This window comes from Pseudorca crassidens, chromosome 5 (assembly GCF_039906515.1).
Source record: "Pseudorca crassidens isolate mPseCra1 chromosome 5, mPseCra1.hap1, whole genome shotgun sequence".
Taxonomy (NCBI): Eukaryota; Metazoa; Chordata; class Mammalia; order Artiodactyla; family Delphinidae; genus Pseudorca; species Pseudorca crassidens.
Genome location: NC_090300.1, coordinates 147,626,404 through 147,653,772, shown reverse-complemented (window position 1 = coordinate 147,653,772; position 27,369 = coordinate 147,626,404). Strand labels below are relative to the sequence as shown.

At 58.4% G+C, this 27,369-nt stretch overlaps 1 protein-coding gene across 5 annotated transcripts in view; it reads right to left on the bottom strand.

Annotated features, from left to right (window-relative positions):
• Positions 1-24,766, bottom strand: part of TRPM2 (transient receptor potential cation channel subfamily M member 2) — a 50,015-nt gene extending 25,249 nt beyond the window's left edge. The window contains exons 1-11 of one of the 5 annotated variants that reach the window (XM_067739645.1): positions 24,565-24,766; positions 17,337-17,597; positions 16,477-16,565; positions 12,776-12,944; positions 11,340-11,520; positions 10,681-10,847; positions 8,963-9,143; positions 7,852-7,913; positions 6,552-6,752; positions 2,503-2,605; positions 53-174 (exon numbers count right to left, since the gene is read on the bottom strand). In XM_067739645.1, coding sequence (XP_067595746.1) covers positions 53-174; positions 2,503-2,605; positions 6,552-6,752; positions 7,852-7,913; positions 8,963-9,143; positions 10,681-10,847; positions 11,340-11,520; positions 12,776-12,944; positions 16,477-16,565; positions 17,337-17,510 — 1,449 coding nt within the window. In that variant the 5' untranslated portion in view covers positions 17,511-17,597; positions 24,565-24,766. The other 4 variants (XM_067739648.1, XM_067739644.1, XM_067739649.1 and 1 more) reach the window with 4 other exon arrangements.
• Positions 24,767-27,369: the final 2,603 nt, after the last annotated feature.

Here is a 27,369-nt window from a genome sequence, read left to right as displayed (position 1 = left end):
CTTGTTCCGAGGCCCAGCACGCCCCTCCCCCGGGCACCCCCCACAGCCTCACCTTCCACTGACGCTCGTCCGTGAAGATCTCACTCCGGGCGATGTCCACGCGGTTCCACGCCACTGCTAACTTCAGCTGGTGGTCCCAGTTCTCGTGGCCAAAGTGGTCGTGGCTCCGAGAGGCTGCAGGTTAAAGCACATGCGTCAGGGGCTCTGATCTGGGCCTCCAAGCCACGCCCCATCTATCAAAGTCAGAGAGGGAGGGGTGTGTCACCACCCGTCTCCATCATTTTAATTGAACAGATAAGGTCACAAAATCACCGCCATCCCCCACCCTTCCCCTGCACGCACCCTTATAAAATCCCTTTTCCTTTCAGTGGTAGAATCAGAGAATCTCTGGGTTTCTGTCACCACTCCCACTCACCCCAGCCCTCCACTCTGTCCCCAGCTCCTGGTCAAGCCCCCACCCTAAGTTTAAACTAGACACGGGTCTCTGAAAGGCAGGCGTTTCAGATTCACACTCAAAAGTTGGACCACAAAGACCATCACGTTTCCTTCCCTTGCCCTGTTTGCAAAACCACCACCTCACCCAGGTTCTCAGTGCAAGTATTTTGCCCAACTAGTTTCTGCTCTTGCTGGGTTAACATTTTAAAACATGGGTTGTTATTTGGGGAAAAAGGAAAAAGAACTTGGACCCTTACCTCACACCACACAGAAAAAGTAACCTGAGGCAGAAAATAAACCTAATATAAAAGCTGTGGCTGCAGAGCTTCCACAGTGAAACAGACGAAAATGTGCAGCTGGGGGAAAGGAGAAGATTTCCTGGGATGCAAAGAACGTGAATCATAAAGAGAACAATCAGTAAACTAAAATGTGTTAAAATACAAGCCTTCTGCTCTCCAAAGACACCTCGAAGGACGTATAAAAGCAGACCACGAGGGGCTTCCCTGGTGGCGCAGTGGTTAAGAATCCGCCTGCCAATGCAGGGGACACGGGTTCGAGCCCTGGTCCGGGAAGATCCCACACGTCGCAGTGCAACTAAGCCCGTGCGCCACAACTACTGAGCCTGTGCTCTGGAGCCCGAGAGCCACAACTACCGAGGCCGCATGCCGCAAGTACTGAAGCCCACGTACCTAGAGCCCATGCTCCACCACAAGAGAAGCCACCACAATGAGAAGCCCATGCACTGCAAGAAAGAGTAGTCTCCGCTCGCAGCAACTAGAGAAAGCCCGCACGCAGCAACAAAGACCCAACGCAGCCAAAAATAATAAAATAAATAAATTTATTGGAAAAAAAAAAAGCAGGGCTTCCCTGGTGGCGCAGTGGTTGAGAATCCGCCTGCCGATGCAGAGGACACGGGTTCATGCCCCGGTCTGGGAAGATCCCACATGCCGCAGAGCGGCTGGGCCTGTGAGCCATGGCCTCTGAGCCTGTGCGTCCGGAGCCTGTGCTCCGCAACGGGAGAGGCCACAAGAGTGAGAGGCCCGCGTACCGCAAAAAAAAAAAAAAAAAAAAATCAGACGATGAACCAAGAGAAAATATACCCAACACATAGATCCGACACAGGATTTGTATGAGAATATGTCAAGAACTCATACACCTCAAAAATAAGAAGACAAATAAACACAGACACAAGATCTGACAGACATTTCCCCAAGATGAAATACAGATGGCCAGGAAGCCCAGGGAGACGCAAATCCAAACCACACCGAGATCTCCCTTCACGGCCACCAGGAGGGCTGTAGCTTCAAAGACTGACAGTACCAAGTGCTGGCAAGGGTGCAGAGGAGCCCAGCCCCGCATCCATGGCGTGTGGACGGAGGCACAGAGAAGCGAAAGCTATCCTCTGCTACGACAGCCCCTGCTCTGCCGTCAGCGCTGGCCTGGGGCTGGTGTCCCGCCAGGGTGAGGGGCTGCTCAGCGCAGAGCAAAGGCTTCTGGGCACCAGGGATGTCTCAGCCATGGCAACACCGGCGGGAAGGGCAGGGTGGCACTGGCTTCCCTCCCCCACAAGAAGTGGGAGAAGAGGGAAGAGTGAAGTGTGGGCCCGGGGAGGACGGGCTGGAGGGCAGAGGTCAGACTACGGAGCAGAAGTCGGTCGAGAGCTCTGTTGGTCCTGAGGACCCCTGTGTTTGGACTCTGCCCTGCGCTGGGGGCAGAGGCGTTAACCATGAGACAGACGGTGGGGAGACAGGAGCAGTCTTCCAAGGCTCTTTCTTTCTATGCTAGAATTTTATGAGAAACTGATGACCACTAAGTCAGCAGTGCAGGCGGCACTCAGATTTCAGGGGAGGAGGTAAGCTGAGAAAGGAGCCCGTTCCCCAACACTGGTGGTGGGCGCCCACCTGCCCAGGGGGAGCATGAGGTAGGCCTGGCGAGGTCCACCACCAGCTGCCCTCTGACCAGCGCATCTGCCCACGGGTGGCATCTCTGGCTCCTCTAGGCCAGGACTCAGGGTCCCGAACCCTCAGCCGGCTCCTCCCCCTTGTCCCCACTTTGCCTGCCCCTCACCCTTCAACAAGGCCTGCAGGATGGCCACATCCACGTCCTGCTGGCCATCCTTGCCTTCCCGGAACACGGTGAGCAGCTGCCGCCTCCGGACGATGTCTTGGATCTGCAAAAGACGGTCCCCACGTGAGGTGCCTCCCGCCTCCCCAAAGGCACCCTCAGAACCAAGGCCCTGGACACGGAGCCAGAGCCCCAGGCAGGAGTCCTAACTGCTTGTGTAGCCAGGGCCCCCTGCCCCCCGCACCCCAGACGGTGAAGATGAAAGATGCATGAGGACCAAACACACGGTGTTTGCGAGTGGCCTATGGGGTGGAAAACACAGCCCACGTGTAAAGCATCTTCACCTCACTGATCGGTCACTGATCAACACTCAGCATCACTTAACTGAAGACTTCTCCCCGGGTCCTCCTGCCTGGGGGAGGACCTACCCACCTACCTGTCCGTCCTTCCATCCATCCACTCGTCTATCCAATCATCTACCTACCTACCTAGCTATCCATCAGTCTGTGTGTGTACGCATGTATGTATGTAGGTATGTGTGTGTCTGTATCTATGTACCTACTGTTCACCCTACCCACTTGTCTACCTACTTACCTACCCTACCTACCTACCTACCCTTCTATATATCTACCTACCCACCCCATGTATCTATTTAGCTAGTCGCCCCATCTACCTATGTATCTATCTACCTACTTCTCTATACACCTAGCTAGCTACCCACCCTTCCAATCTATCTATCTATCTATCTATCTTTCTATTATGTATCTATTTTAGCTATCTACCTATCATCTATTGCCTATCACCCGTCTAGCTAGCTATCACCTATCGTATCTATCATCTCTCAGCTGCCGTGTCTGCCACCAGTAGCTGCCCTGCCTTGAACCCTTCACCCTGAGACGGGGGGGAGCCATCCACTAGCTCCCCACACCCCCACAGCTTCAGGCTCCTCCCCCAGCTCCCGGCCGCCCCACCTGCCTTCCCACCTCCTTCCGCAGCCTGGCCATGCAGCTCCCGCCTCTGTACAGACCGCTCCCACCTAGAGGGCCCCTTGCACACCCCACCTCCACCTCTAAGACCCCAACCTCCCTAACCCCTCGGGGTCCAGCTTTCATGTCAGCTCCAAAATATCCCGGTCTCTCTTCCCAACCCCAATTCCATCTTCCAGCTGAAATCGCTCCGGGATTTAACCCTTGCTTTGATTCACAGGATGAAGCAGCTACCGTCAGCGCGTATGTGCTGACAACCACTTAGCACTGTCCCAGGTGACCTTGCTCCATCCTCTGCGTTTAAGTACCAATTACCCCTATTTTGCAAATAAGAAAACGGGATTGCTGAGAGAGGGCCAGCAACTCCTCCGACCCCAGGTATGTGGTGCTGGCCGCGGGCTGGCAATGAGACCCCCATGGCGGATGTCCACACCCGCCAAGGGCCACACCCAAGTACCTGCCACGGGGCAGACCAGCCCTGAGGTTTGTGGAGTGAATCAGCGATCACGGCTCTGGGGGTCCTCTCCCCACTGAACGAGAACAACCACTGAGGGCAAGCCCCTGGCTTGAGACTGGTGTGTATGAAACACCACTTTAAGGCCTCTACTTGGCAAGGGATTGAAAACACAGGCCCCTTTAAACCTAGGCAGGTTAGATCCGCTTCTGAGAACTGCCTGAATAATTTACAGACTAACTGAGGAAAGGCCACAGAGCCGGCCAGCCAATCCCCACCATGTCCATTGGCAGCCGAGCTGACGCCAACAGCGAAAACAATCTCACAGAACATTGGCTTCTAAGGAGGTCCTCTGAGGCCACAATAAGACAGACAAGAGCAGGGTCACTGTGCCGCCCACAAAAACCGCCTGGCTCCCCTCGGAGCAGGCCCGCTGCCCTCCCCCTCCCCAGCCCCCATCCGGGGTCCCAGCCCTCCCCGTGGTCTTTGGCTGCTGGGCACAGACCGTCCACATGGCCTGAAATGGGACGCAGTGGGGGCTAAGCTGCTCCACAGACGTGCCCTGAAAGGCACGTGTCAGGCACTTAAAACTGAATTTCCATGAGTTTTTACACCCTGGCTTTAGCATCCAGGGAGCTGGATGAAAGTCACAGACCCTGACTGCTTTGTCAGCCCCAACTTGTTGGGGAAACCGAGGGTCAGAGAGGCACTGACTGCCCCCATCCCACAAAGGATCCTGCCAGGAAACAGAGGTCAGGTGACCTCGGGGCGGGTGAGCCCCTGCCCCCGGGGCCCAGAGTGCGGCCGAACAGCAGGACCACAGGGGCCACAGGTGCGGCGGTTCTCCACCGGCCAAGGGCTTCGTGGGTGATCAGGGCTCAGCCAGCGCTCTCCTTCACACCTACCCCCCTTGGAGGCTGGGGGCCATGGGTTAGTGTCCCTCTGCAGAGCTCACCAGGGCCCCTGAAATCTGGACTGGGGAGATGGCCAATTCTGAGGTCCATTCCAAGTGCCCCAGATCACCCAACTGAGCCAAACAGCCTCGGAGGATGTGAGAGAGAAATTCCTTCTTTTCAGGACCTGGAGAGACTTCCGTAGGCACATTCCTGCGCTATTTCTCCCCCCGGTCCACCGAGGACCCCGTCTATAAGGGATGCTAGCAAAGTCTACACCCATCTGTAACCAGTGTTATCTCCCACTGTAGCTATGAAAGAGCAAATACCAATGCACTTTAAAGCAGAAATACTGAAATGCAGGGCAATTATGGTCCTGGGCCGTAACAGCCATGGTCTCCCTGGGTCAGGAGAAAGGACCAAACCAGAGCTCTTGGGGGTGGTAGCACCCACGAAGCTCACGGCTCAGGAGCTGAGGGGATGGGCAGAAAGCGAGGCCCCAGAGCCCCCAGCCCAGCCCACAACCAGAGCAGCCCACTTTTATCCAGTTCATATGATGATGTTCCAGAAAACCTTTGGAATCCGGTGGGCTAGTTAGAAAATGCCACACTTAAAAAAAACCAAAGAAAGAAAGAAAGAAAAAAGACAATGAAGAGACCAAGCTAATGGTTCAGACTCCGGCACAGCAAAAGGCCACTAGTAGATGAACATGACATCCGAACTGCCTGAGTTTGGTCAACAGGGATGAACCAGAGTTCACTTCTAGGTTCTGATAAACGCACCGGGCTTATGTCGGATGTTGACAGCAGTAGAGTTGGGTGAAGGGCGGACAGAAACCCTCCACTACCTGTGCTGCTTTTCCACAAATCTAAAATTATTACAAAACAAAGACAGAGAGAGGACAGGCCGGCACGTGACGTAAAGCTGAGGCCGCCCTTCCGACGGTCTCTCTCTGCACTTGTCACCGCAGGGTCATGTCCCCAACTCCCTGTGCTTCCACTCAGTACCTCCTGCCCACAGGGCAGAAAGGATGCCCGTTTTGGGCGTAACTAGCTCCCTCCCAGGTCTCAAGTCTCCAAACCCCCTGGAGATGGGGGGGGGTCCCCCAGAACACTGGTCCCAGGATGGGCCCAGCCTCCGATGCCTCTATCTAAGGGTGCACGTGAAGCAGCCCCCAGATCACCACATGGTTCCCGGAACCACGCATGGGCCCCCATCTGGCACGTCTGCCCGCCTTGCCGACCCCAGAAGGTCTCCATTAATCTCCCCAGTGGCGTTGAGGTCACCAGGCCTGGAGGCTGGGCCGGACCCTGCCACCCACTGCTGTCCCTGGCAGCGCCCCTCTACCGGAATCTGGGCTCCCCACCCCTCTGCCTCCCCCGGGGCCTCAGCGCCAGCCTCCTGCCCTCCCAGGGCAGCAGGGTCCTCATGCCCTGCGGTACCGGCCCAGGCCCGGAGTTCTGCAGGCTAGAGGCTGAGCACGTCCTCCCTTGAGGACAGCCTGCTGCCTCAGCTGAGGGCTTCCCACCTGCCCTGGGCCCACTGCCTTCCCGGCTCACAGCCCCCCACCTTCTGCAGATCACTCCCGTGCCCGCCCCAGGCCCGCTGGGGTCTCCGTGTCTGGTTTTGGCGTGCCCTGGTCCCGCTTACCAGGCTGACAGCGTCTAACCTACCGGCTGCAGGTCCACGCCTGGTGACTGATGCGCCCGTGTGCCTCACCTTTTTGGTCCACTCCACAATCCTGCTTTCGGTGAAGGTCTCGAACATCTCCTGGAAGAACAGGCCCAGCTTCTGCTGAATCAGGGAGATGGTGATCTCGGAGATGGGCAGGCTGGCCACCTGGGCAATGACGTCAGCCACTCGTCCCGAACCCTCCACGATCACGCATGGGGTGCCGTTGGTGATGGCATTGTAGATGGTCTGCAACAACAGGGGCTGACCGTGAGCCCGGGACCTGACTCCACACCCGCACGGACACCTTCTAATACAGAGATGCTCAAACAGAGTTGATGTCTGGCTACTGCAAGTTTACAGAAGGCATTTGCTTGGTAGCATCCCACTGCTGGGAGGGGAAAGTGGCTAATCCTGATGTACGTGGGATACACACCCGATACGCCACCTCCTTCAGGCCTGTCACTCAACACCACTGTCACGAAAGGTTTGTATATTTCCACCCTTTGATGTGTGGACGGAAGCACCATCTCCAGAAGGAGGGGGCACTGCCAGAGTTCCGCCCCCTCGTTAACCAGGACATCGAGGGAGACCCCCGGAGACCCAGGGTGAGCAACCTGAGGAAGGGGTTCTACCCCAGCAGGAAGGACGCCCTGTCTGGGTGATGCTGCAGGAGAGCCACGGTGGGAGTGGGGACCAGACGCATCCCGTCCTCCCAGGGACCCCAGGATCCTGCGCTGACCTCCTGCGGTTACTAAACATAAACAGACACTTTCGATGATCCCATAAACAGAACGTCACGCTCTTGCCCCAAATCTGCAGGCTGTAATGTCGTGTGTTACTACAGCAGAGGTCAAGTTGGCCCGCGTTCCACAAGGGAGGCCCATTCCACGCCAGAGAGTGGGTTCTGAACAAAGGTCCACGGCAGCATGTCACAGCCACTGAGGATCCTGCTTGACATCTAGCTGCTGGTCCCACGGGGCTGAGGGGCAGCCGAGGGCTGTACTTTGAGAGCCCCGCCCGGGAGTCTGGGTGCAGAGCTGCAGAAACCCCCCATGGGCTGCCCGGGGGTCCTGGGAGGGGGGCATGGGCTCCACCCTTGCCCGAGGCCCCTCTGGAGCCCCTCTTTCTTCTGTGCAGGTCATGCCCCAGGGCCAAAGCCAGAGCACCCGTCCTGCGGCAGGGCCACTCAAAGGGCTCCGATCCCCCCACCCAGTGGACAGAATCCCTGTCCCCTCTTGCTGATGACCCCCCCTGCGGGGCTGGTGACAGCACTTGGGGCAGTCGTCCCACCTGCAGCAGGACTTGACCCCCAAAAGCACACCCCGCCCCCCCAGCCAGGACTCACGTGCAGTGTGCCGGGTCCCCCCTCCAGCACCACGCAGACGATGGGGATTTTGATGGCCACACCTAGGACGAAGCACAGAGCCCAGTTTAGGATCGTGGGCGCCCACCCCTGCCCGCTGCAGCCCCTTTCTGGGGTGGAGGGAAGGCACCCAAGGCTCCCCTAGCTGGTCCGCTCTGCCCGGCTGGCCACCGCAACCAGCCTGCTTTCTGGGGTGGAGGGACGGCGAGGGCTGTAGACCATCCTCAGCTGGTCCGCTCTGCCCGGCTGGCCACCGCAACCAGCCTGCTTTTCCCTGCAGCCCTTCCGTGGCGCCTCGAATCTGGGCAGGGCTGGGGACATGTCAAGCCAGCGGGCACCAGGCATGGCGCGGGAGCACGGCGTCACAACTCCGTCCTCTGGTTAGCCAGCCCCACCCTCAGCCTTTCATCCAGCCTGGCAACCAGGAGGGCTTATGACGATTCTAGAAACTTCTTTCCCTGGGAAGCAAACATTCTTTCCAAGAGCCCACATGGTCTCGCCGTCCCCACACACTCACACACCCCCAACACTCCCCACCCAGCTTCTCTTGGTCAAAACAAGTTCTCCAGGTGTGGTCCCAAGGCCAGCAGCATCCGTGTCCCCTGGGGGCTGGGAGATGCAAGTCCTCACTACCCGGACCTGTGAATCAGAGACCCTGGGGGTGAACCCATACCCTGGGGACCCCTGATGTGCAAAGAAGCTTGAAAACCTCGGCTCAAAGGTGTCCAACCAACCTGCAAATCCTATGTATTTGACCTCCCAACACCCCAGAATCCATCCCATCCCACCCACAAGGGAAGAGATGTCAAGGTCCAAGCTTTGACGACCGCACGCTCTGATTTCTGAACTGAGACGTGTTTGTGATGTAAAGTGACCGTAGGATGCTATGACCTCAATGCCTGCCCGAACTTTCCTTCTGCTGGTTAAAAGGGACGCAAGAAGATGAACCCCTGAACGAGTGTGTGTTCTGACCACGCCCCCCCCAGCACCCCACCTGCCGAATGTCCTGGTCACGGCCAGCGGAGCCCCAGACGCCTGGACCAGCCTGCTCCCCTCTCCCCCCCGAGCACCCTGGAAAGCGTGCCTCGCTCACCTCCCCTTTCCTTGGTCTGCTCCGATATGAACTTCTCTAGCTTCGTCCTCAGGGGAATCTCGACGCCGTAGCGGCCGTGGGTCCCGTCGTCCACAAGGATGAAGTGGGAATGGTTGCTGTCCAGACAGGTCAAGTGCCCTTGGCCGTCCTCATCCATGATGTACTCAGCTGGGAAGCCGCCCTGGGGGTGGAGAGGTGGGCACGGACAGACGGAAAGCTCTACATCTTTCCCACCAAGAACAGGAGCTCCATCAGGCTGGATAAGTGACCCCCCCCAAGATGTCAGGCTCTAATGCCTGGAACCTGTGAACGTTCCCTCATTTGGAGAAAGGGTCTTTGCGGATGTGATGAGGCTAAGGGTCTGAGCCTGGGAAGATTAACCTGGATCATCCAGGTGGGTCCTGAATGCCATGACAGGTGTCCTCAGAAGAGGGTGCAGAGGAGAAGGAGGGGGCCATGTGACCAAGAGGCAGAGACTGGAGTGATGCGGCCACAAACCAGCAGCTGGAAGAGGCAGGGAATAGCTCCTCCCCCACCGTCTCTGGGGGAGCCTGGCCCTGCCGACATCCCGATTTTGGCCGGGTGGTACTGGTCTTGGAGTTCTGGTGTCCAGAAATGTCAGAGAGTACATTTCTGTTGCTTTAAGCCACCAGCTCTGTGGTCCTTTGTCCCAGCAGCCCCAGGACCCAGATCCAGGAGGGGTGGCTGCCGGACCCGCGCACACGGCCCCTGGCGTCCACAGAGGATGGCAGGTGGTATCGCAGGAAGTCTTCTGAACTCGAAATGGGGAGACAAGTGCAGAGTGATCTTGGAAGTCAGCCAGTCTCCCGTGGCCTCAGATTTCCACTCCGTATGACAAGCTTTCAAGACAGAACCGGTCCCGTCCACTAAGCACATCTCTGACGCTGACACAAAAGGACAAGGGCCGAGGGGCAGACTGGCCCGATGACAAGCGTCTGTGACGGACACAAGGAATCACCTGCCAGAGGACGCCCTCCCCAGGAAGTGAAGGCATGCCGCCGCCGGCCGGGAAGGGCAAGGGCTCATTCATAAACCACCCCTCACGGGGCTGCTATAATCACGTCTCCTCAGCAAGTCAAGGAGACTTGTCTTTGGGGCCAGTGTTTCCCCCAAACTTTCCTGACTCCATGAAGGAGGTGGACATGTGCTCATTATGTCACGTCTGCTGCCCTCCAAAATCTCACTGAATGAATCGGATGATCTCTTCCACTCACGGCCCCACATTTAAGCGATCACTTCTCAGGGCTGCACCCAGGCGAACGGACGCAGGAAGGCTCTGTCCTCAGTGGGGGAGCCAGAGTGTTGTCGATTCTGGGGCTAGAAGGCCAGGCCCTGGGATGCTCACTGGCTGCGTGCTCCCGGCCAAGCTTCCGCCTTCTGCAAAGTCCATGTCTCATCAGGGAGGCGTCAGGAGGAGCCCCTGACCAGTGGCGGCTCCAGAGACTCTTGTGTGGACCCATCCCGTGATCTCAAGGGAGGATACCAGAATCCAACCAAGGTAGCTACTCGCCTGGGGTCACCAGGCTCCATGGCGTGGGGGCTTGAGCCTGGGCCTCCTGTGTCCCTGTCCAGCCACTCCCCTCCACACTGCGTTCACCCTGCTGCCCAGGTGGTGGCCTGTCCGCAGAGCACCCGCTAGGGTCCTACACGCTGCTGCGCCCCGCCCCCGCCCGCCCCGGGAGCAGCCCCCAGCTCACCGCGGGGTGGATAAGGCTCTCCCGCTTGTGCAAGGTGCCCCATGTGGCGATCCCGATGGTGACCACCTCCCCTTCGCTGTAGCTGCTGCTCAGGCTGAAGACGCGCACCGCCTCTCCCACCTGCTTCATGACGCCCGTGTGGGACCCCCCGGTGATGATCCAGGCCCCTGGGAAGGAGCAGAGGGCCCTGCCACGCACACGTCCGACGCCTACGCCCTGGGCGTCTCCGGTGCTCACTGCCCCACATCTGCAGACCCTCTACCCCAACCAGGGCCTCAGGGAAGCCCCGCCACGATCACGTCCTCCTGCGGCAGCTGGGAGCCGCGGTTCCCCGCGTTGCTCAGGCGGGGGCGGGGACAGGACAGGACCCCCGTCGCTGACTGCAGGCCTTGCCCTCTCTCCCCACCTCCCTGCTGCATCCCTCTGTCCTGCTCTCGGGAGCACGGCATCTCAGAAGTGTCTCTGAATGTGTCTACTTCAAAGCATCACTAGTGGAGAGCTGCGTCGGCCGCCACGCGCAAGCCAAGCACAGCGGCGGACGGGGGGGGGGGGGGTGAGTCTGACCGGACACCCCCCCCCGGCCCGGGCCTGGCCTCCCAGGGACGCTCCCTCCCGCCCATCACTCCCAGGCCTGAGCCCCTCCTGTGGTCTGGTGCTACCTGTGGTCTGGGCCACCTTGACCAGGCCTCTTCGGAAGACGCTCTTCAGCCTGGGCTTCATGTTGAAGTCCTTGGCCCCGCCCGTCACGGAGATGAGAAGGTTGGGGACGTCCAGGCCCCAGTGCTGGGTCATGAGGTGGTAGATCAGGCTGGAGGGCGTGTCCTGGGACAGGCGGACGTACTGCGGGGAGGTCAGAAGACCCCAGAGGGTCAGGGAGCGGCCACCCCGCCCCGGAGCCCAGCCGTCCTGCACCAGCAGTGTCTGGAGCCCCAGCTGGGCGGGTGGACGCTCACACCCGGGTCCAGACCCCGCGAGTAAAAGTGGCCACACCCGAGCGGACACTGATTGAGGGAAGGGGGAGGCTGCCCAGAGGAGACCAGCCCCTGGCCCCTGTTTTGGGAGCACTCCCGGCCTGAGCCCCATGCCCGAGTCCAGTCTCCCTGGAAGGCCACGCCCGCCATCACCTCCACAGGGTCTGACCGGCTGCTGCCCACCTGCCCCGCCCCCATGCTGCAGAAGACCACCTCCCCCCTCCCCGCTCCCACCAGTGCTCCACAGAGGACGCCCCTCTCAGATTAAGCCAGCTGCGCCTGGGGGGGCCTGGCATTGCCCCGACACTGGCTCACGAGGGGCAGGGCTTGGGGCCAGTGCCCACCCCAGCCCGACCCTCCTTTTTCAGCCTCTTGGGCCAAGTGGGCAGCGTCCGCGACTCAGAGTCGTCGAGGGAAAAGGTCACACCCGGCTAACAAGAAGCTCAAGGTCCCAGAACCCCAGCACAGAAATAAGTGGCCACACCAGACCCTCCAGGACAGTGCGGCCCAAGAGCTGCCACGGAATACTCCGGAAGGCTGCTTGAGACCAGGGTGGCCGGGCCTCCGATTCAGCAGGTCTGGGGGGGGTCCAAGACTCTGCTTGGAGGTACTGCTGGTCCAGCGATCCCTCTGAGTCTGCAGCAGCTGGGAGCTCAGCGGGGCCTGGGCCTCCGGCTGCTGCCGCCCTCCCTGCCCTCGTGCTCCCGGGCAGGCCTGGGACCCCGCCCCCCACTGGCAGGACTCTCGCCTCTGCTCCTGGGTCTCACCCCATCCTCGAGGTCCTCCCCACTGCCCTCCCTCCCCCCCCCCACTCCCTCCTGGCAGTGACAAAAGCCATTCGGGCCACCCTGCCCACACCCTGCAGAGCACCAGCAGTGGCCCTGCCTGCTCCCTGAGGGCACCGCGTGTCTCCCATTCGCCATGCGAGCCCCACCCACTCCGCCCTCAGTGCTGGGCAGGTGATGGCGAACCCCACCCACTCCGCCCTCAGTGCTGGGCAGGTGGGCTCCGCCCCAGGTTTCCGCCAGCCTCCCACTCCTACCCCAGGGAGTCCCAGCCACCTCGGTCACCCACAGTGGGCTCTGGTCCACAGTAAGAGCAACGGAGTCACCATGGAAACCAACCTTTCCCACCTTCTGGCCCAAGCCCGTGAAGACGATGTCACCAAAGGCGTCTGTTGGCATCTCCTGGACGTGCTTTTTCGGGTCCCACTCCTTGCCCTGGAAGGCGTGGGGCCTGGTGGCCTCCTCCAAGTGCTGTTCACGCATGTAGCCGCACTCACACACCACCTTCCTGCAAAGCCACTCGGTCACCAGGGGTGACCAGCGCCTGCCCCCGCCCCACTGCGAGCGTCAGAGGAGGCCCAGAGGGGTCAGGACTGGCGGCCCAGCAGGGCGAACGAGGCACCCCAGCCGAGAGCCGGTGGAGACACACAATCGTCAAACTTCTAAAAACTAAAGACAAAAATCTTGAAAGTCGGAAATGACACCTTACCTATTAGGGGAAAATAATTCCAACAACCGACTTTGAATCAGAGCCAGAAACAAGTGCCAGAAAGAAGTGACACGACATTTTTCAAAAGACAAAAACTACCAATCCAGAATTCTACACCCAGCACAACTATCCTTCACCTACGAAAGGGGCGTCAGGACATTCTCAGATGAGAGGAAACCAGGGAACTACCCCAAAAAGGCTGGCCAGAGAAGGGTCTCTAAACAGAAACAAAACGTTATAAGAAGGAATTTTGGAATATTAAAAAGGAAGAAAGAGCAATGGAAAGAATAAAAGTATGGGTGAATATAGCACATTTTCCTCCTCTTGAATTTTCTGAAGTATGTGTGATTGTTGAAGAAAAATTGCGCCATGATCGAACATAATTCTCAGTGCATGCGGACGAAATTTTGTAAATAATTATATTATAAACAGGGAAGGGCAAAGTGTTGTAAAAGGTGGGACTGTTTCTACACTTGATTCAACGTGGTAAATGTCAACACCAGGAGACTCTGATGAGTTTTGGATACGTCAGTAGGTAAGTAGATGTCAGTAACACGCGATGAGTTGTGGATACATAACGTAATACCTGGAACAACCACTAAAAAAAAAAACAGCTACGCAAAGAGATACGGTCAAAAACAGCATAGATAAATCAAAATGGAACTCTAAGAATGATCCAAGTAACTCACAGCAAGGCAGGAAAAGAAAAACAGAGAGAAATGTAAACAAGAAAATACAGTGGCAGACTTAAGTCCTAATATATCAACAGTCACATTAAATGTAACATTCTAAATACACTGATCAAAAAAAAACAGAGACTGGCAGAGCAGGTAAAAAAAATAATAAGACCCAACATTTGCCGTCCACAAAAACCTCACTATAAATATTGTGATGGCGGCCACTTTGCTCCTCAGCAGCAGACAGGAGGCAACTATCAACACACACCACCCGAATGGATGTCAAAGGCACCCTGCTGAGTGAAAAAAGCCAATCTCAACAGATCACACTGTGCATGGCTCCATTTATATGACATTCTGGAAAGGAAGCAGTTATAGGGATGAGAGCAGATGAGTGGTTGCCAGGGGTTACAGATGGTGGGGAAGAGGAGGTGACCGTGTAACCACTGGTGGAACCATGGGATCTACCTGTAGTATCTTTGCAACTTCCTATAAATATATAGTTATTTCAAAATAAAAAGGTTTAAAAAGCACACAGTGCAGGCTCCAAGCAGAAACTTCTGGACACAGGGCTAGCACGATACACGTGGTTCCCCCAAAGAGAACGCCCGGCTACCCCTTTTCAACTGTCACCTCCTCTCTTGCCTTGTCTTCGTGGGTTGAAATCGTCTTATTCCTTTACGGCTATTCTTTGGGGTTGCAGGAGGGAGAGAAGACAGCAACCGTGTTCTTTACAGCTTGTTTAATCGGAAATCTACACGTTTCTTTTAGAGTCCTGCTATTGCTAGTAACAAGTGACCTGGAAGACTAGATATAGATGAGACCAAACCAAAGAAGTCCCAAAGCAGGTGAAACCTGAGCCGATGACGTGGGGGAAACACAACTGGACTCAGAGAGAGAAAACAAGTTTCCCTGCTGCTTCCGGAGTGCTTGTCCGTAGGGGCTTCTGACTCTCAACTTCTCAATCGTTAAATGGGGAAAATAATACACTGTCTGACCTCGAGCTTGCAAAACTTGTGAGGGCCAAATGAGGTCCTAGATGGGAAATAATTTATAAAATTCGTGTAGGTTAACTAACCGTGCAGAGAACCAAGGACGGGTTAAGACGGCCATGGCCCACCCTGTACCTCAGTCTCCTGGGCTCACTTGGGTGCCCTTTCTCCACCCACAAGGCACGTCCCTGGCTACCCTTGGTCCCACTGCTTAGGCCGGGGCCCCCAGGGCTGGGAGCACAGGGCCAGCCATAAGGAACTCCCAGCACGCCCCGTACACCTTCCTCTACGACCCCTAGGGACTCAAGTCACTCGCAGACTCACCGGGCTCTCTCTGAGCACCTCGTGTCAGCTCCTCCATTTACGGAGGAGAGAGCTGGGTCCGAGGCGGGAAGGAGGGTCAGGACGAGGACCACTTTTATGATGATTTATGACCGACGGTGACGCTGTTCCTGGGGTCCTGGGATGTGCCCAGGGTGTGATCACAAAAAGTGCCCCATGTGGGAGTTCACGCTCCAGCTTGGCCCAAGGCTACCCAAAACTTTCTCATAGGTTCTAACAGTTAGCCTAGAACAGACCCTTTCCCTCCTCTCTCTCTCTCTTTTTTTTTTTTTTTTTTTTTGCGGTACGCGGGCCTACTCACTGCTGTGGCCTCTCCCGTTGCGGAGCACAGGCTCTGGACGCGCAGGCTCAGCGGCCATGGCTCACGGGCCCAGCCGCTCCGCGGCATGTGGTATCTTCCTGGACCGGGGCACGAACCCGTGTCCCCTGCATCGGCAGGCAGACTCTCAACCACTGCGCCACCAGGGAAGCCCGAAACCTATTTTTAAAAACTAAAACTGGAGACCTCAGTGCAAAGCGCTCTCTGCATACTGTCGGGATATCGGTGTGAACTTGAACTCTGATTACCACCGAGTACTTTAGAGGTTGCCAGCCTTGAGGCCGTCATCTGGAGCACGGTGGCCACTTCCTCTGACGCAAGGGTCCTCCCCTACCACCCCCCGGGGAAAAAGGAGGGCTCTCGTCTGAAACGGAGCCAAGCTGGAGCGTGAACTCCCAAACGGGGCACTTTTTGTGATCACACCCTGGGCACGTCCCAGGACCCCAGGAACAGCATCACCGTCGGTGATCATGCGCGTCTGGTTCCAGATCATCGTCCTCTTCTATCATCCCCGCAGAGGACACCCTTCCTCCCTGTACTGTTCACAGTCTGAGCTGGATGCTGGCCATCTGTCCAGCAGGGAAGTAATACAGTAACTCAGACACGGTCAGAGCTCAGAGAGGACCACAAAGCCACACGATTGCAGTGCCGTCGGCAACTGGCATAAAAGGGAAACACGGAGTGTAGTGGGGGAGAGAGGTTACATCCCAGGGTGTGATCAGGGAGGGCTCCGTGGCAGAGGCAGCGCCACCAGGTGACAAAGGAGTGGAAGTAAGAAAGAGCGAGGCCCATTTGTGGCACAGCGCAGACGAGGGTGTGTCCGGAGGGGAAATGCAAACACGAATCAACCCTGTTTGTGGGGTTGGAAACACTCCGAGCATCCCAGGCCGGTACAGACACAGGGACTGTCCCCCACTGAGGCCCCTCGGTCGGCTCTGCTCTGCTCAGCCATTCCACGTGGCAACAGGGAAGGGGCCGTAAACACAGAACAAGCCACTCACCCAGCATCGGACAGTCTGGAGCTTTCCACAAAGTACACGCATTCTTTCTTCTTGATGTTCTCAGGAATCCATGAACTCAGGTTTCCTTGCTGAGGGTAAAAAGGGCACTTTGAGATCCTGAGACAGTCAAATCAACACTCTTCCAAAGACCCCATCCCACACCTCACTCAGACCCGCCTGTGCGCCCTGGCACACTTCAGGGGTCTTTCTGCAGAGATGGGAGACCGAGTTCTCCCCATCACCTGCTGGAGGCCCTCAGGCGCAGATCGGGGAGGGAAGAGTGAGCCTGAGGAATCGCTTCCTCCTGGGCCCCAGGGAATGTCCACAGCCCTTTACAGTTTATAGGTCAATGTTGCCTATAAACTGGGAAGCACTGTGCTTCCAGGTTGGGACCTTCCTCAGGAACAGCGTGATGTGGTGCAAAGGCGGCCAATGAGTGTCAGGATACCTGCCTACGTGTCGTGGGACTGCGGGCTGAGACGTGAGACACCCTCCTCCCACCCGACCAGGGGCTGTGACATTCAAGTGTCTCCAACACAGGCCTGCCGGGGCTTTCCGTGAAGCCAGCCCGGGACCTTCCCTGTTGGGAGAGGACATGCAGTCACTGCACAGTGATGTGGGTGGAGGGCTTTCTGTGAGGGCGGCCCGGGACCCTAGTGCCTACCCAGCACTTTCCCATGCAGACCAAGGACAGGAACAGTCCCCGGGCACAGACCCAGCCACCCAGCGCTCTCTCCAAGTCCGCTCCGCTAAAGGGCCTTTCTGGGCTGGAGCCCCCAGCTCAGCCAGGTCTCTGCCCTCCCTGGGTGTTCACTGTACCCCACCAGGGCCCTGGCAGACCCGGTGACCCCCAGACCTACCTTTTCACAGTTGCCGAAGGGGTACTGCGACCTCCTGCTCCTGCAGAGACTGCTGCTGCTTTGCCGGAGGTTGGGGACCATGCCCAGGTCAGCCACCCTCCTGGGCTGCACCCCGAAGCCGTCCTCCTGCCTGGAGCCGGCTCCATCTCGACGCCTCAGCATGGCCGGCTCCATCCCGACAGCCCCACCTTGGCTCCGCAGAGCAGGCTCTGTCCTGCTCCCTCAGAATGGGCTCTTCTCTAGCCTGCAAGGCTGAGGGGCCTGGAGGTGAGGTAGGAGGTAGAGGGGACCCAGGCTGAGCAGGTGAAGCTTATCAGTCCGAGCCATTAGACATTTCAAGGAAAACTTAACAGCAGAAGCAGAGGGGAGCTAAGCGCTGATGCAGTAAAAAGATAAGACGACCATGGTTTTCGTTCTTGAGATCAAGGAGACCTCCCCAACTGCACATGCACAGAAAAGTTCCTCAGGGGTCAGAAAGGGAGAGGGCATTAGCCCCTAATATGTCCTGTCAACCTCCCAGAGACCCTCGCACCGGAAGCCATCTTGGCTAGAAGATGCGCGCGCACACAGGGAAGGGCCCCGAGTCAGACCAGATATGGGAACAAAGCAAGATGATTGGCCAGAGGAAAACAAAGACCTAGAAAACAGCCCCCATATAAGTGATCTAAGCCACCCCATTGCACGTGACTCTCCGAGCCCAGCCGTGTGTCTATCTGCAGGTATTCTGTTCTTCATGAACTCTTTCCTTGCCTCACTGCTTTCTGTCTGCTGATTCCTTTCTTTAAAGCAGACAGGAACCAGGGTGCTGACACTAGCCACTAGTCCCTGGTGGTCTGGCAGTTAGGATTCGGCACACTCACCACCTTGGCCCAGGTTCAATTCCCAGTCAAGGAACTGAGATCCCACTTCAAGCTGCCACACCCCACGGCCACCCGAGGTCAGAAGTGGCCCGTGGGGGCTGCTGCAGTGGATCGGGGGAAACGAGTCAGATGTGTCCTCATGCAGGGCCCCATCTGCTCGCCGGTCTGTACGTTTTCCCGGCTGCCCAAGCTCTAGCCCCATTGGGCCCTGGGCAGGCTGGAGGCACATGTGCATCCCTGGGGCCCAGCCCCCCACTCATAACCTCAGGTCACTGGGAAGGGCCAGAGGAAGAGCGCCATCCCCCCGCCACCACTCCTTGTGTGCCCGGTGGTGCCCAGGGGCCCCCAGAGCCGGGGGGAAACCCCCCAGTCATCACACGTGGTGCTCACGCTGGGGTCCCATCCTCCTGCTTCCAGACATGGGTCACTTTTTTTTTTTTGACTGTGCAAGGTCTTCGTTGTGGCTCTCTGGCTCGTTAGTTTCAGCAGGCATGTGGGCTCTAGTTCCCTGACCAGGGATCGAACCTGGGTCCCCTGCATTGGGAGTGCAGAGTCTTAACCACTGCACCACCAGGGAAGTCCCAGGATCCACTTCTTTTGTTTTCCAAAAAGGAAAAAAGCCCCCACTGCCCACAGAGCTGGTTTCAGGGAGGGGCACGGCTCTGCACTCCATCACACAGGTCCTCCAAATAGAACAGATCTCATTTCCTCAAACCCTTTGCTCCAGCTCTGACCTGGTCTCCATCACTGAGACCTCCGTAAGCAGCCCGACCATTTTCCTCAGTTTACAAACAGGAAAAGCAAATGTGTGTGAACCCCACAGGTCTTCCCTGGAGCCATGATGCCCATGATGATATCCCATCATGTCACCCCCTATCACCCCAGGGTGTCATCCAGGGAGGCACCCCCCACCCAGCTGCTCCAAGGGTGTGAACGGGGGCCATCTGGGGCAGAGAGCAGGTCACAAGGTCTCCCTCCGTCTCCTGCCCTGAAGCCCTTTCTGGCCATATCACCTTCCCCCACACATCACGGTCACTGATGGACAGGCCTTTCTCTGCCCATTGTTGGGGTCCAGTGTAGGTGGCCCCAAATATGCCTCAAAGGTATATTGATTATTTTGAATTCGAGTTTCTGAAGAAACGACCAATGCAAGAGAGACACTCTGACCCTCCTTTCTGTCTCCCTGAGGGCAGGAAATAAGTCTCTCATGTGAAAGGTGCACCCCTGCACCTGGAGGTCGAAGGACACCCTTATCATCAAAGATGGGGAATTCGGGGCCGAGAAGACTGTATAAACCAATCTCATGACTTCTCTCATTGACTAACGCCCAAACTCTGCTCAGATCCTTCACTTGTTGGGCACCCAAAACCTGAGTTTCTTTGTCCTGTCAATTCTTTACACATTTATACTAAAAAGTATAAAAGCTGCCTGCTTTGGCCACTTCTTAGGTGCCGTTTCTCTGAATTAAAATTAGTTTCTTTCTCTCCTGCTAATCTGTCTTGTGCAAATTTTACTGTTAGTCCAGCCACAAGAACCCTAGAGGGGCAGCGGAGGCAGTTTCCCCTCCCTAACACCCTTCGTCCAGCAACAGCATGCGGTCCCTGTGCCCTGGGGAGGGGCGGGGATTTGCAGGGAGTGAGGCACCCATCCAGCCTTCATCTGGCCCACCCTCTTCGGGGCCGCTCAGCTCAACACTGGGCACTTGGGGTTCAGCCACCCAGTCCCTGGTGCGCAGGGCTCAGGCCACCCTCACCTCTGCAGTCTCATTCCCTCCTCCGGGCGGCTCCCGTCCCCCTTGCTCCTGGGCCAGGGTCACTCCCAGAGGCGCCCACACCTTCTCAGAAGAAGGAGTCAAACCCTCACATGAAAGCACCGGGATAACACAGAACGTTGGTACCAGGAGTAGGGGCTGCTGGTACAAACACCTGCAAATGGAAAAGCAGCTCTGGAACTGAGCCATGCGCAGAACGGAAGAGTTCGGAGGGGCGCCAGGAAAAGCCTCCACCGCTGACAAGTCTGGGGAGGGCAGCTCAGAGGAGAGCAGAGCTGGAGAGAGGGCCTCAGCCTCCTTAGAGAAGCCTGAGTGCTCGCGAGCAGGCGCTGGTAGAAAGGTGGTTGGTAAAGGCCATTCTGACAAGGTCTCAGACGGAAACGAGGACCATGTTATTGGAAACTGGAGGAGGGGGATCGTGTTATAAAGAGGCAAAGAGCTTGGCCGAACTGCTTCTCTCCTGGTGTTTTGTGGAAGACAGAACTCGTAAGTAATGAAACTGAGAATCTGGCTGAGGAAGCATTGAGGCAAAGTGTTGAAAGTACAGCTAAGGCTTCTCTCTTTTTTTTTTTTTTTTTGCGGTACGCGGGCCTCTCACTGCCGTGGCCTCTCCCGTTGTGGAGCCCAGGCTCCGGACGCGCAGGCTCAGCGGCCATGGCTCACGGGCCCAGCCGCTCCGCGGCACGTGGGATCTTCCCGGACCGGGTCACCAACCCGCGTCCCCTGCGTCGGCAGGCGGACTCCCAACCACTGCGACCCAGGGAAGCCCTAAGGCTTCTCTTGAATGCTTATAGCAAATTGTGAGGCGAGAGAAATGACCTAAAGATGGACTTCTAATCAAAAAGGATTCGGAGTTCAGAGAGTTGGGAGATTCTCAGCCTACAGACAAGGAAAGGAATGAGAAAGCTTGTCCAGGAAGGAAGATGGAGGGTGTGGCCCGGTCTCTAAGGATGTAGGTGGCCTGTTTGTCTTCCTCCAGCTGGGGAGACTGGTCGCCATCTCATCAGAAGCCGGGACCCACGTCCACGACAATGGAGGATTGACCCCAAGGCATTTTGGAGCTCACGGGGCTGCCCTCCCAGCACAGGCCCAGAGTGGGAGGGCGTGAGGGGCAGAATGACCTCAAAGGGGGGCCCAGCTGCCCTGCACCCCTCCCGTCCTGGACTCCTCAGCAGGAGTGTGGCCCCGGCCAGTCTGCTGTGGCAGCGCCTGCAAGATGCTGTCTCTGCCGATGGGAAGCGTGCACAGCCCTGGGGGCCCAGGGTTGGCGCGGCTACCTGCCCCCGGATTTGAAGGATGGAGGTGCCCAGAGCCCAAGGCACGCGCCCCGGCAGAGGGCTGCCTCGAGGGCAGTGTGTGGGGCAGGGCAGCCCCAGACCGGTGGAGCCCCCGGCCAGTGATTCCGGGCCAGGAGCGTGCACAGCGGACGGTGCCCAGCACAGCAGAGGGGCAGGACCACCCCCCAGTGGGCCTCAAGGCTTTGGACCTGCTCAGGACTTGCCACCCTGCCTTGTTTTTCAACCTCTCCCTTTGGGAACGGGAACGTCCTCCCTACGCCTGCGCGTCCCCTGTGTCCTGGGGGCACACAGCTTGCTGCAGGCAGGCAGGACCCTACGGCGTCTTCCGGGGCAGGCCCTTTCCCCACATCCTCTGCTGTACATCTCCTGCATTGTTTCACAACTGTGAAGCCACCCGGCCCCTCCCCCACCAAGGGGAAGACGCTAACTACTTGATGACTGTGAGCATGCAGCCCCCAGACCTACTGGAGCCTGAGCATTGATCATGTGAGCCCCTGTGACCCCGCCCATTACCTTACCAGCAGCCAATCAGAGAGCTGTGCACGAGCTGATCACAGACCCTGTGACTCCCCCCCATCACTTGGCCTTTAACAATGCTTTGCTGAAGGCCATTGGGGAGTTTGGGGTTTGGGGAGGCACAAGCCACCCATCTCCTTGCTCAGCCCTGCAATAAACCTTTCTCTGCTCCAGACTCTGACGTTTCGGTTTGTTTTGGCCTCACTGTGCGTCCGTCGGGCACACGAACTTGCACTGGGTAACACTGTCTGGTTTCCCAGGTTCACAGCCAGCGAGGACTCTGCCTCGGGATGAATCTACCTCGAGTCCCCCCACACCTGACTTAGGTAGTATTTAGAGGAGACTTTGGACTCAGACTTTGGAGTGGACGCCGGAATGAGTTAAGATTTGGGGGCTGTTGGGATGCAGTGAATGTATTTTGCATGTGGGAAGGACATGAATTTTGGGGGTCAGAATGCTATGGTCTGACTGTGTTCCCCTAAAATTCCTGCGTTGAAACCGGCCCCCGAAATGCGATGGCATTTGGAGATGGGGCATCTGAGTGGTAGTTAGGTCAGGAGGGTGGAGCCCTCGTGGATGGGATCAGGGTACTTATAAAAGAAACCCCCAAGATCTCCCTGCAACCCAAAGGGGGCCCTCACCAACCCTGCGGGCACCTTGATCTTGCACTTCCAGCCTGCAGAGCTGTGAGGAATAAATGCCGCCGAACGTGGAATTTTGTTATAGTGGCCTGGATGGACTGAGACACGGCAGTCAGCAGTGCTGGCTCTGCAGCCCCTCCAGGGCTTCCTGGCACAGCACTCATGGCGGAGGGGGCCTTATACCTGTGTGGCCCTTACAGGGCCATCTGCAGTCCTATATGGCAGCTCACCTGGCCTCACAACCAGCTTCTCAGGGAAGCAGATGAGCAGGAAATGTTCCAGGTGACCAAAGAGGAGAACGAGGCTCTGAAAAGCGTACAGCCGGGCCGCTAGTCTGTAAGGGGACCTGGACTAAAGGCGGCTCCCGCCCCCGCTCCAAGGCTCGGTCCTGGACTAGAGGCGGCTCCCGCCCCCCCCCCCCCCCAAGGCTCGGTCCTGGACTAGAGGCGGCTCCCGCCCCCCTCCAAGGCTCGGTCCTGGACTAGAGGCGGCTCCCGCCCCCCTCCAAGGCTCGGTCCTGGACTAGAGGCGGCTCCCGCCCCCCTCCAAGGCTCGGTCCTGGACTAGAGGCGGCTCCCGCCCCCCTCCAAGGCTCGGTCCTGGACTAGAGGCGGCTCCCGCCCCCCTCCAAGGCTCGGTCCTGGACTAGAGGCGGCTCCCCCCCCCCCCCCCCCCAAGGCTCGGTCCTGTACAGGACAAGGAGCTAAAGGATGAGCCGTAAAGGACTTGGTCTTAGGAAACTCAAGTGCGTGTGCTCAGATGACAGCTGCCCATCTCAGCTCACCCGCAGGGGCTTGTGTGGATTTTCTCCAACCCCAGCTGCCAACAGGCCCCTGGGAAACGTGTCAAACGCCACTCCTCCCACCCACCACCCCATCAGACTTCACGGGACAGAGCCGGCCGTGTGTAACCATCCCCGTGCCCAGCTGCAGGGGGGATGCTGGCCTGACCCTCTCCTCCCTCCTCCCCCTGTCCCTCCCCCCAACCCAGCCCCGCCATGCCCAGCTTCCCGTCCACCAGCCTAGGCCCTGGGAGAGTCCGGAAACCCAGGGCTGACAGTGACCTTACAGAGCCCCCCGTCCAACCTTCTCTGGGGTTCTTCTCCCCAGAATCTTATCATCAGTTGCTTTCTTCACATATCACCTAAAAGCAAATCTGGCCACCCTGTGTTATAGCTAAAATTCTTCATAAGCAATTAGCACAGGCGTGTTGAGAAAACGCTAAAAGTAAATGACTTCCAAGAAGAGAGAGAGAGTATCTGACTGCATGGGCCTGAATATACGGCCACACAGCACGCACACCGCAAACATCACTTAGCACAGGACACTGACAAGAAGGTGAAGCTGTTACCGTGGAGGGGACTGAGGGGGTGAATGTCCCACCCAAGACCGCGGGTCCAGACCACGGGGACCGAGACAGGGCTCCTGCTGGCACTCCACCCTCCCCAGCCCGGAAGACTCACCAGGAAACAGAACCGCAAGCGGGCCTGGGCACACTGGCTGCGGCCCTATGTGCACCCCCCTCTGCACTTCTCTAAACCCTGCAGCTGCTCCCAGCGGCTCGGCTCCAGCATCCTTTGAAATGCTGGCTGTGAAAGCACTTTCCAGGCTATAAATGGCCACACGCGGGGTGAGGGGCAAAGGAAGTACCAGCCGCAGAACTGGGCCGGGAGGTCTCGGGCGGGGGCGGGGGGCGCGGGTGTCGGAGCAAGAGCCTGAGATGGCCAAGTCCCTGTTCTCCCCCCGGACAGACCGCGCCCAGCCCTGTCGCAGCGCCTGCGTCCCGCGCCGCAGCCCAGCGGACGCCCGCACCCGCGCTGCCTGGGTCCCTGCCTCCGTCCCCACACGCCCGCCGCAGCCCCGCACCAGCTCCCCAGCCCGGGCCCGCGCCCAGCCCTCTGCGCCCCGGCTCACTCAGACCCCAGAGCCTGCAGTCGTCCCCGAACCCCAGCCGCGCCCCAGCTCCCGCCGCCGCGCCTGCACCCAGGCGGGTGCCTGGGTCCCCGCACCCCGCGGCGCACGCACCCCAGCCTGTGCTCCGCTTGTGCCGGCCCGAACGGCGCCCCTGGACCCCTGCGCATCCTCCCCGCGACCGGCGCCTTCGCCGCACCCCGGTGTCCTCCACCCCGGCCGGCGCGCCTACCTGCTCGGGGAGGCCCGCGCCCCCGCGTCACTCGCGCGCCGCTGCGCAGGACTGCAGCCCTGGCCCCGCGGGGCCCCCGCAGCGCGCTCTGCGTCACGGCTCCGGAGAGCGCAGCCCGCCCCGTCCCGCGCCCGAGGCCAGAGCCGAAGAGGAGAGAAGAGCCGCAGGAGCGGGGTCTCCCAGACGCCCGAGCTGGGAGGTCAGCCTCCCCAGACCCCCTCCCGAGAGGCTGGCGGCACGTGTAAACCCGGAGGCAGCGATTCTGGCCAAGTCCAAAGAGCACTGGGAGGCGGGGCGCGCAGGGCTGGGTGGGGATTGTGTCAGCCAGAGCTGGAGACCCAGGGGGCCCCGGCACCGCACCGGGTGAGCCACTTCCCCTGCCGGCCTATCCCTGCCGTCACCTGTCTTCCTGGGGGCCCCAAAGCCAGGAGACCGTTCCCGGGAAGGCAGGAACCGAGGGAGCCGGAAAGATGCAACCGCACAGTATCCACCCTGCCACGTGCTGGCCCCTGGGCCCTCAGGTGCCTGATTTCCACCCTGGCTGCCCTGCCCCGCTCAGTCCTCCTGGCTGGAGGGCAGAGGGGACTGGATTCTGAAAGACTGATCCCAACTTTCCCTAAAGGTCCAAACTCCCCGGCCACAAGTCTCTTAGCCAACAGAGGCCCTCTGCCCTCTCCCTCCCAGCTGCCACCCCACAAGGCCCCACGGCCACTCCCGGGCCCTTGCTCAGGGTCCAGGGAAGTGAACAGGGTCCTGTGCCTCTCTGATCCCAGGGCCCAGGGTCTGCCTGCTGACCCTCATTTCCTCCCCTGGGCGTGCTGACCTAGTGTGCAGACTCCTGCCCGGAGCACCCTCCTCTGGAAGGCCCTTCACCCCCACCCGCCCCTGCCTCTCCACAAAGCAGCCAGCCGGCAGTGCCACGGGTCCACCAGCCAAAGGCTGGCCCCTGTCTCACTCTCCGGTCATCAGGAGGTTCCTAAGCAGCTTGGGGAACGTGTCGGAACCCAGCAGAGCCCCTTGTACGGCACTTGATCGTTTTTTCCAGACACTTTAAAGGCAGCTGGAGCCACTCCTCCAAGGTGGTTGGCACCACGGAGTTAAAGAACAGCAACAGTGGGTGTTACCCGACGGCTCTGGCCTGCAGGACTGCACGCTACAGGGGGCACAGCCTTCCAGACATCACTGCTGCATCCTCAGAGCCCGCAAGTAGCAAGCGCTCAGTGAGTGGCCGCCACGGGACGTATTCTGCTACGAGGACGGCCACAACCCCGGACAGGCATCTCAGACCCTAGTTAACAGGCAAAGGAAGAGGAGACCCACCCGCGTCTGCAGCTGCTCGTCAGCAGCTGTGCCCATACTCTCACCCAGGGCTCCTCCCTTGATGCCCTCTGGCCCAAGAGCCATCATGACTAAAAGCACACTGAGGGGAAGTTAATATTTCATGAGACAGAAGTAACTGCAGGATCATCCGATGGACAGGTGCAGACGGGCTGGCTCTCGTTTCCAGGTACCCCAGGGCCTCTGTGGGAACATTGCTTAAGGTGAAGTATCTCATGAATCAGGCTTCTGACGAAGCGTATGTGCCCACATCGTTCCCTGTGGGGCTCTTTCCCTCCTAGAGACCAGCATGTCTCACCACATGTTTCACACTGCTGCAAGAGCAATTATGAAATGTCGTTTCCATAAAAATAAGAAGCAGGAACCGCAAAGTGCAAGAGCAGCAAATACTGATCTTGACCGAGGGTTGTTTCCAGTTCAGATAAAGGAAACGCGGCGCAGAAGACTTTGTTACCGCGCGGACGTCATGCCCGAGATATAAAGCCCCCTGGTCTGGCAGCGAGAGAAAAACCACAATCACTGAAAAGATAGTGATCTAAGCGATTAGCGTGGCGAGCCCTGCTCGTGAATAATACACAGGAGCAAAGAGAGGCCAGGCTGCAGGCTCCTTGGAGAAGAGCAGAGGAAGGAGGGGAGGGGCTGGGGGCTGGGAGCCAACACGGCCAGAGCCTAGGGCAGCTGCCGCAGACTTTTTCCGTTCGGGGCCGGGTGGTTAATGGTTCAGGTTTTGCAGGCGATGGTCTCGGTTGGAACTACTCAACTCTGCCCTCGCAGCGAGAGAGCAGCCGATGGCAAAACATAAGCGGATGGGTCTGGCCGTGTGCCAATAAAACTTTATTTACAAGAACAGGCACTGGCTGGATCTGGCCTGTTGGCTGGGGGGTGCTGACCCTCGTCTAGAGAGCGGACCAAGAGGAGTGGGCTTCATGCTGGGGGACAACCTCCATCACTTCATGTCTGAGGTCAAAGGATGAACTGCATTCCAGAAACGTCTAATCCAAAGGGACTGCCCATGGAAGTAAGTGGGCATGGTGGTGCTGCCCAGGAGGGTAGAGACCGTGGACACCCTCGTGGCTGTGTGCCCGCCCAGAAAGCTCTACCAGGTGGCCCATTCATTCTGCAGCGACAAGGATGAGAACGGAGACGGAAATGCCCCGGACGGTCAGGACACAGAATAAAATGAATAAACACAGGCCTCACTTCTCTTCCACAAGTCCATTCTGTGGTCTGCAGCCGAGTCTGTCCGTCCGGACCGCTCTCTGCAGCGGCCGGCATCACCGTCGGTGGATGAGGGCAGAGAGGCTTGATCGCTCGGCCGGTCCCCCCACCCCCCAGCTCCCGTCCGCTTGCCAAGCGCCACGCTAAGCTCCCACGTCCGTTGGCAGTCCTCAAACCCAGTGTGGAAGGAAACCTTCTCACCCCCAGTGGGTGGGGAGGGAGCGGTGACTCGGGGACCTGCCAGAGCTG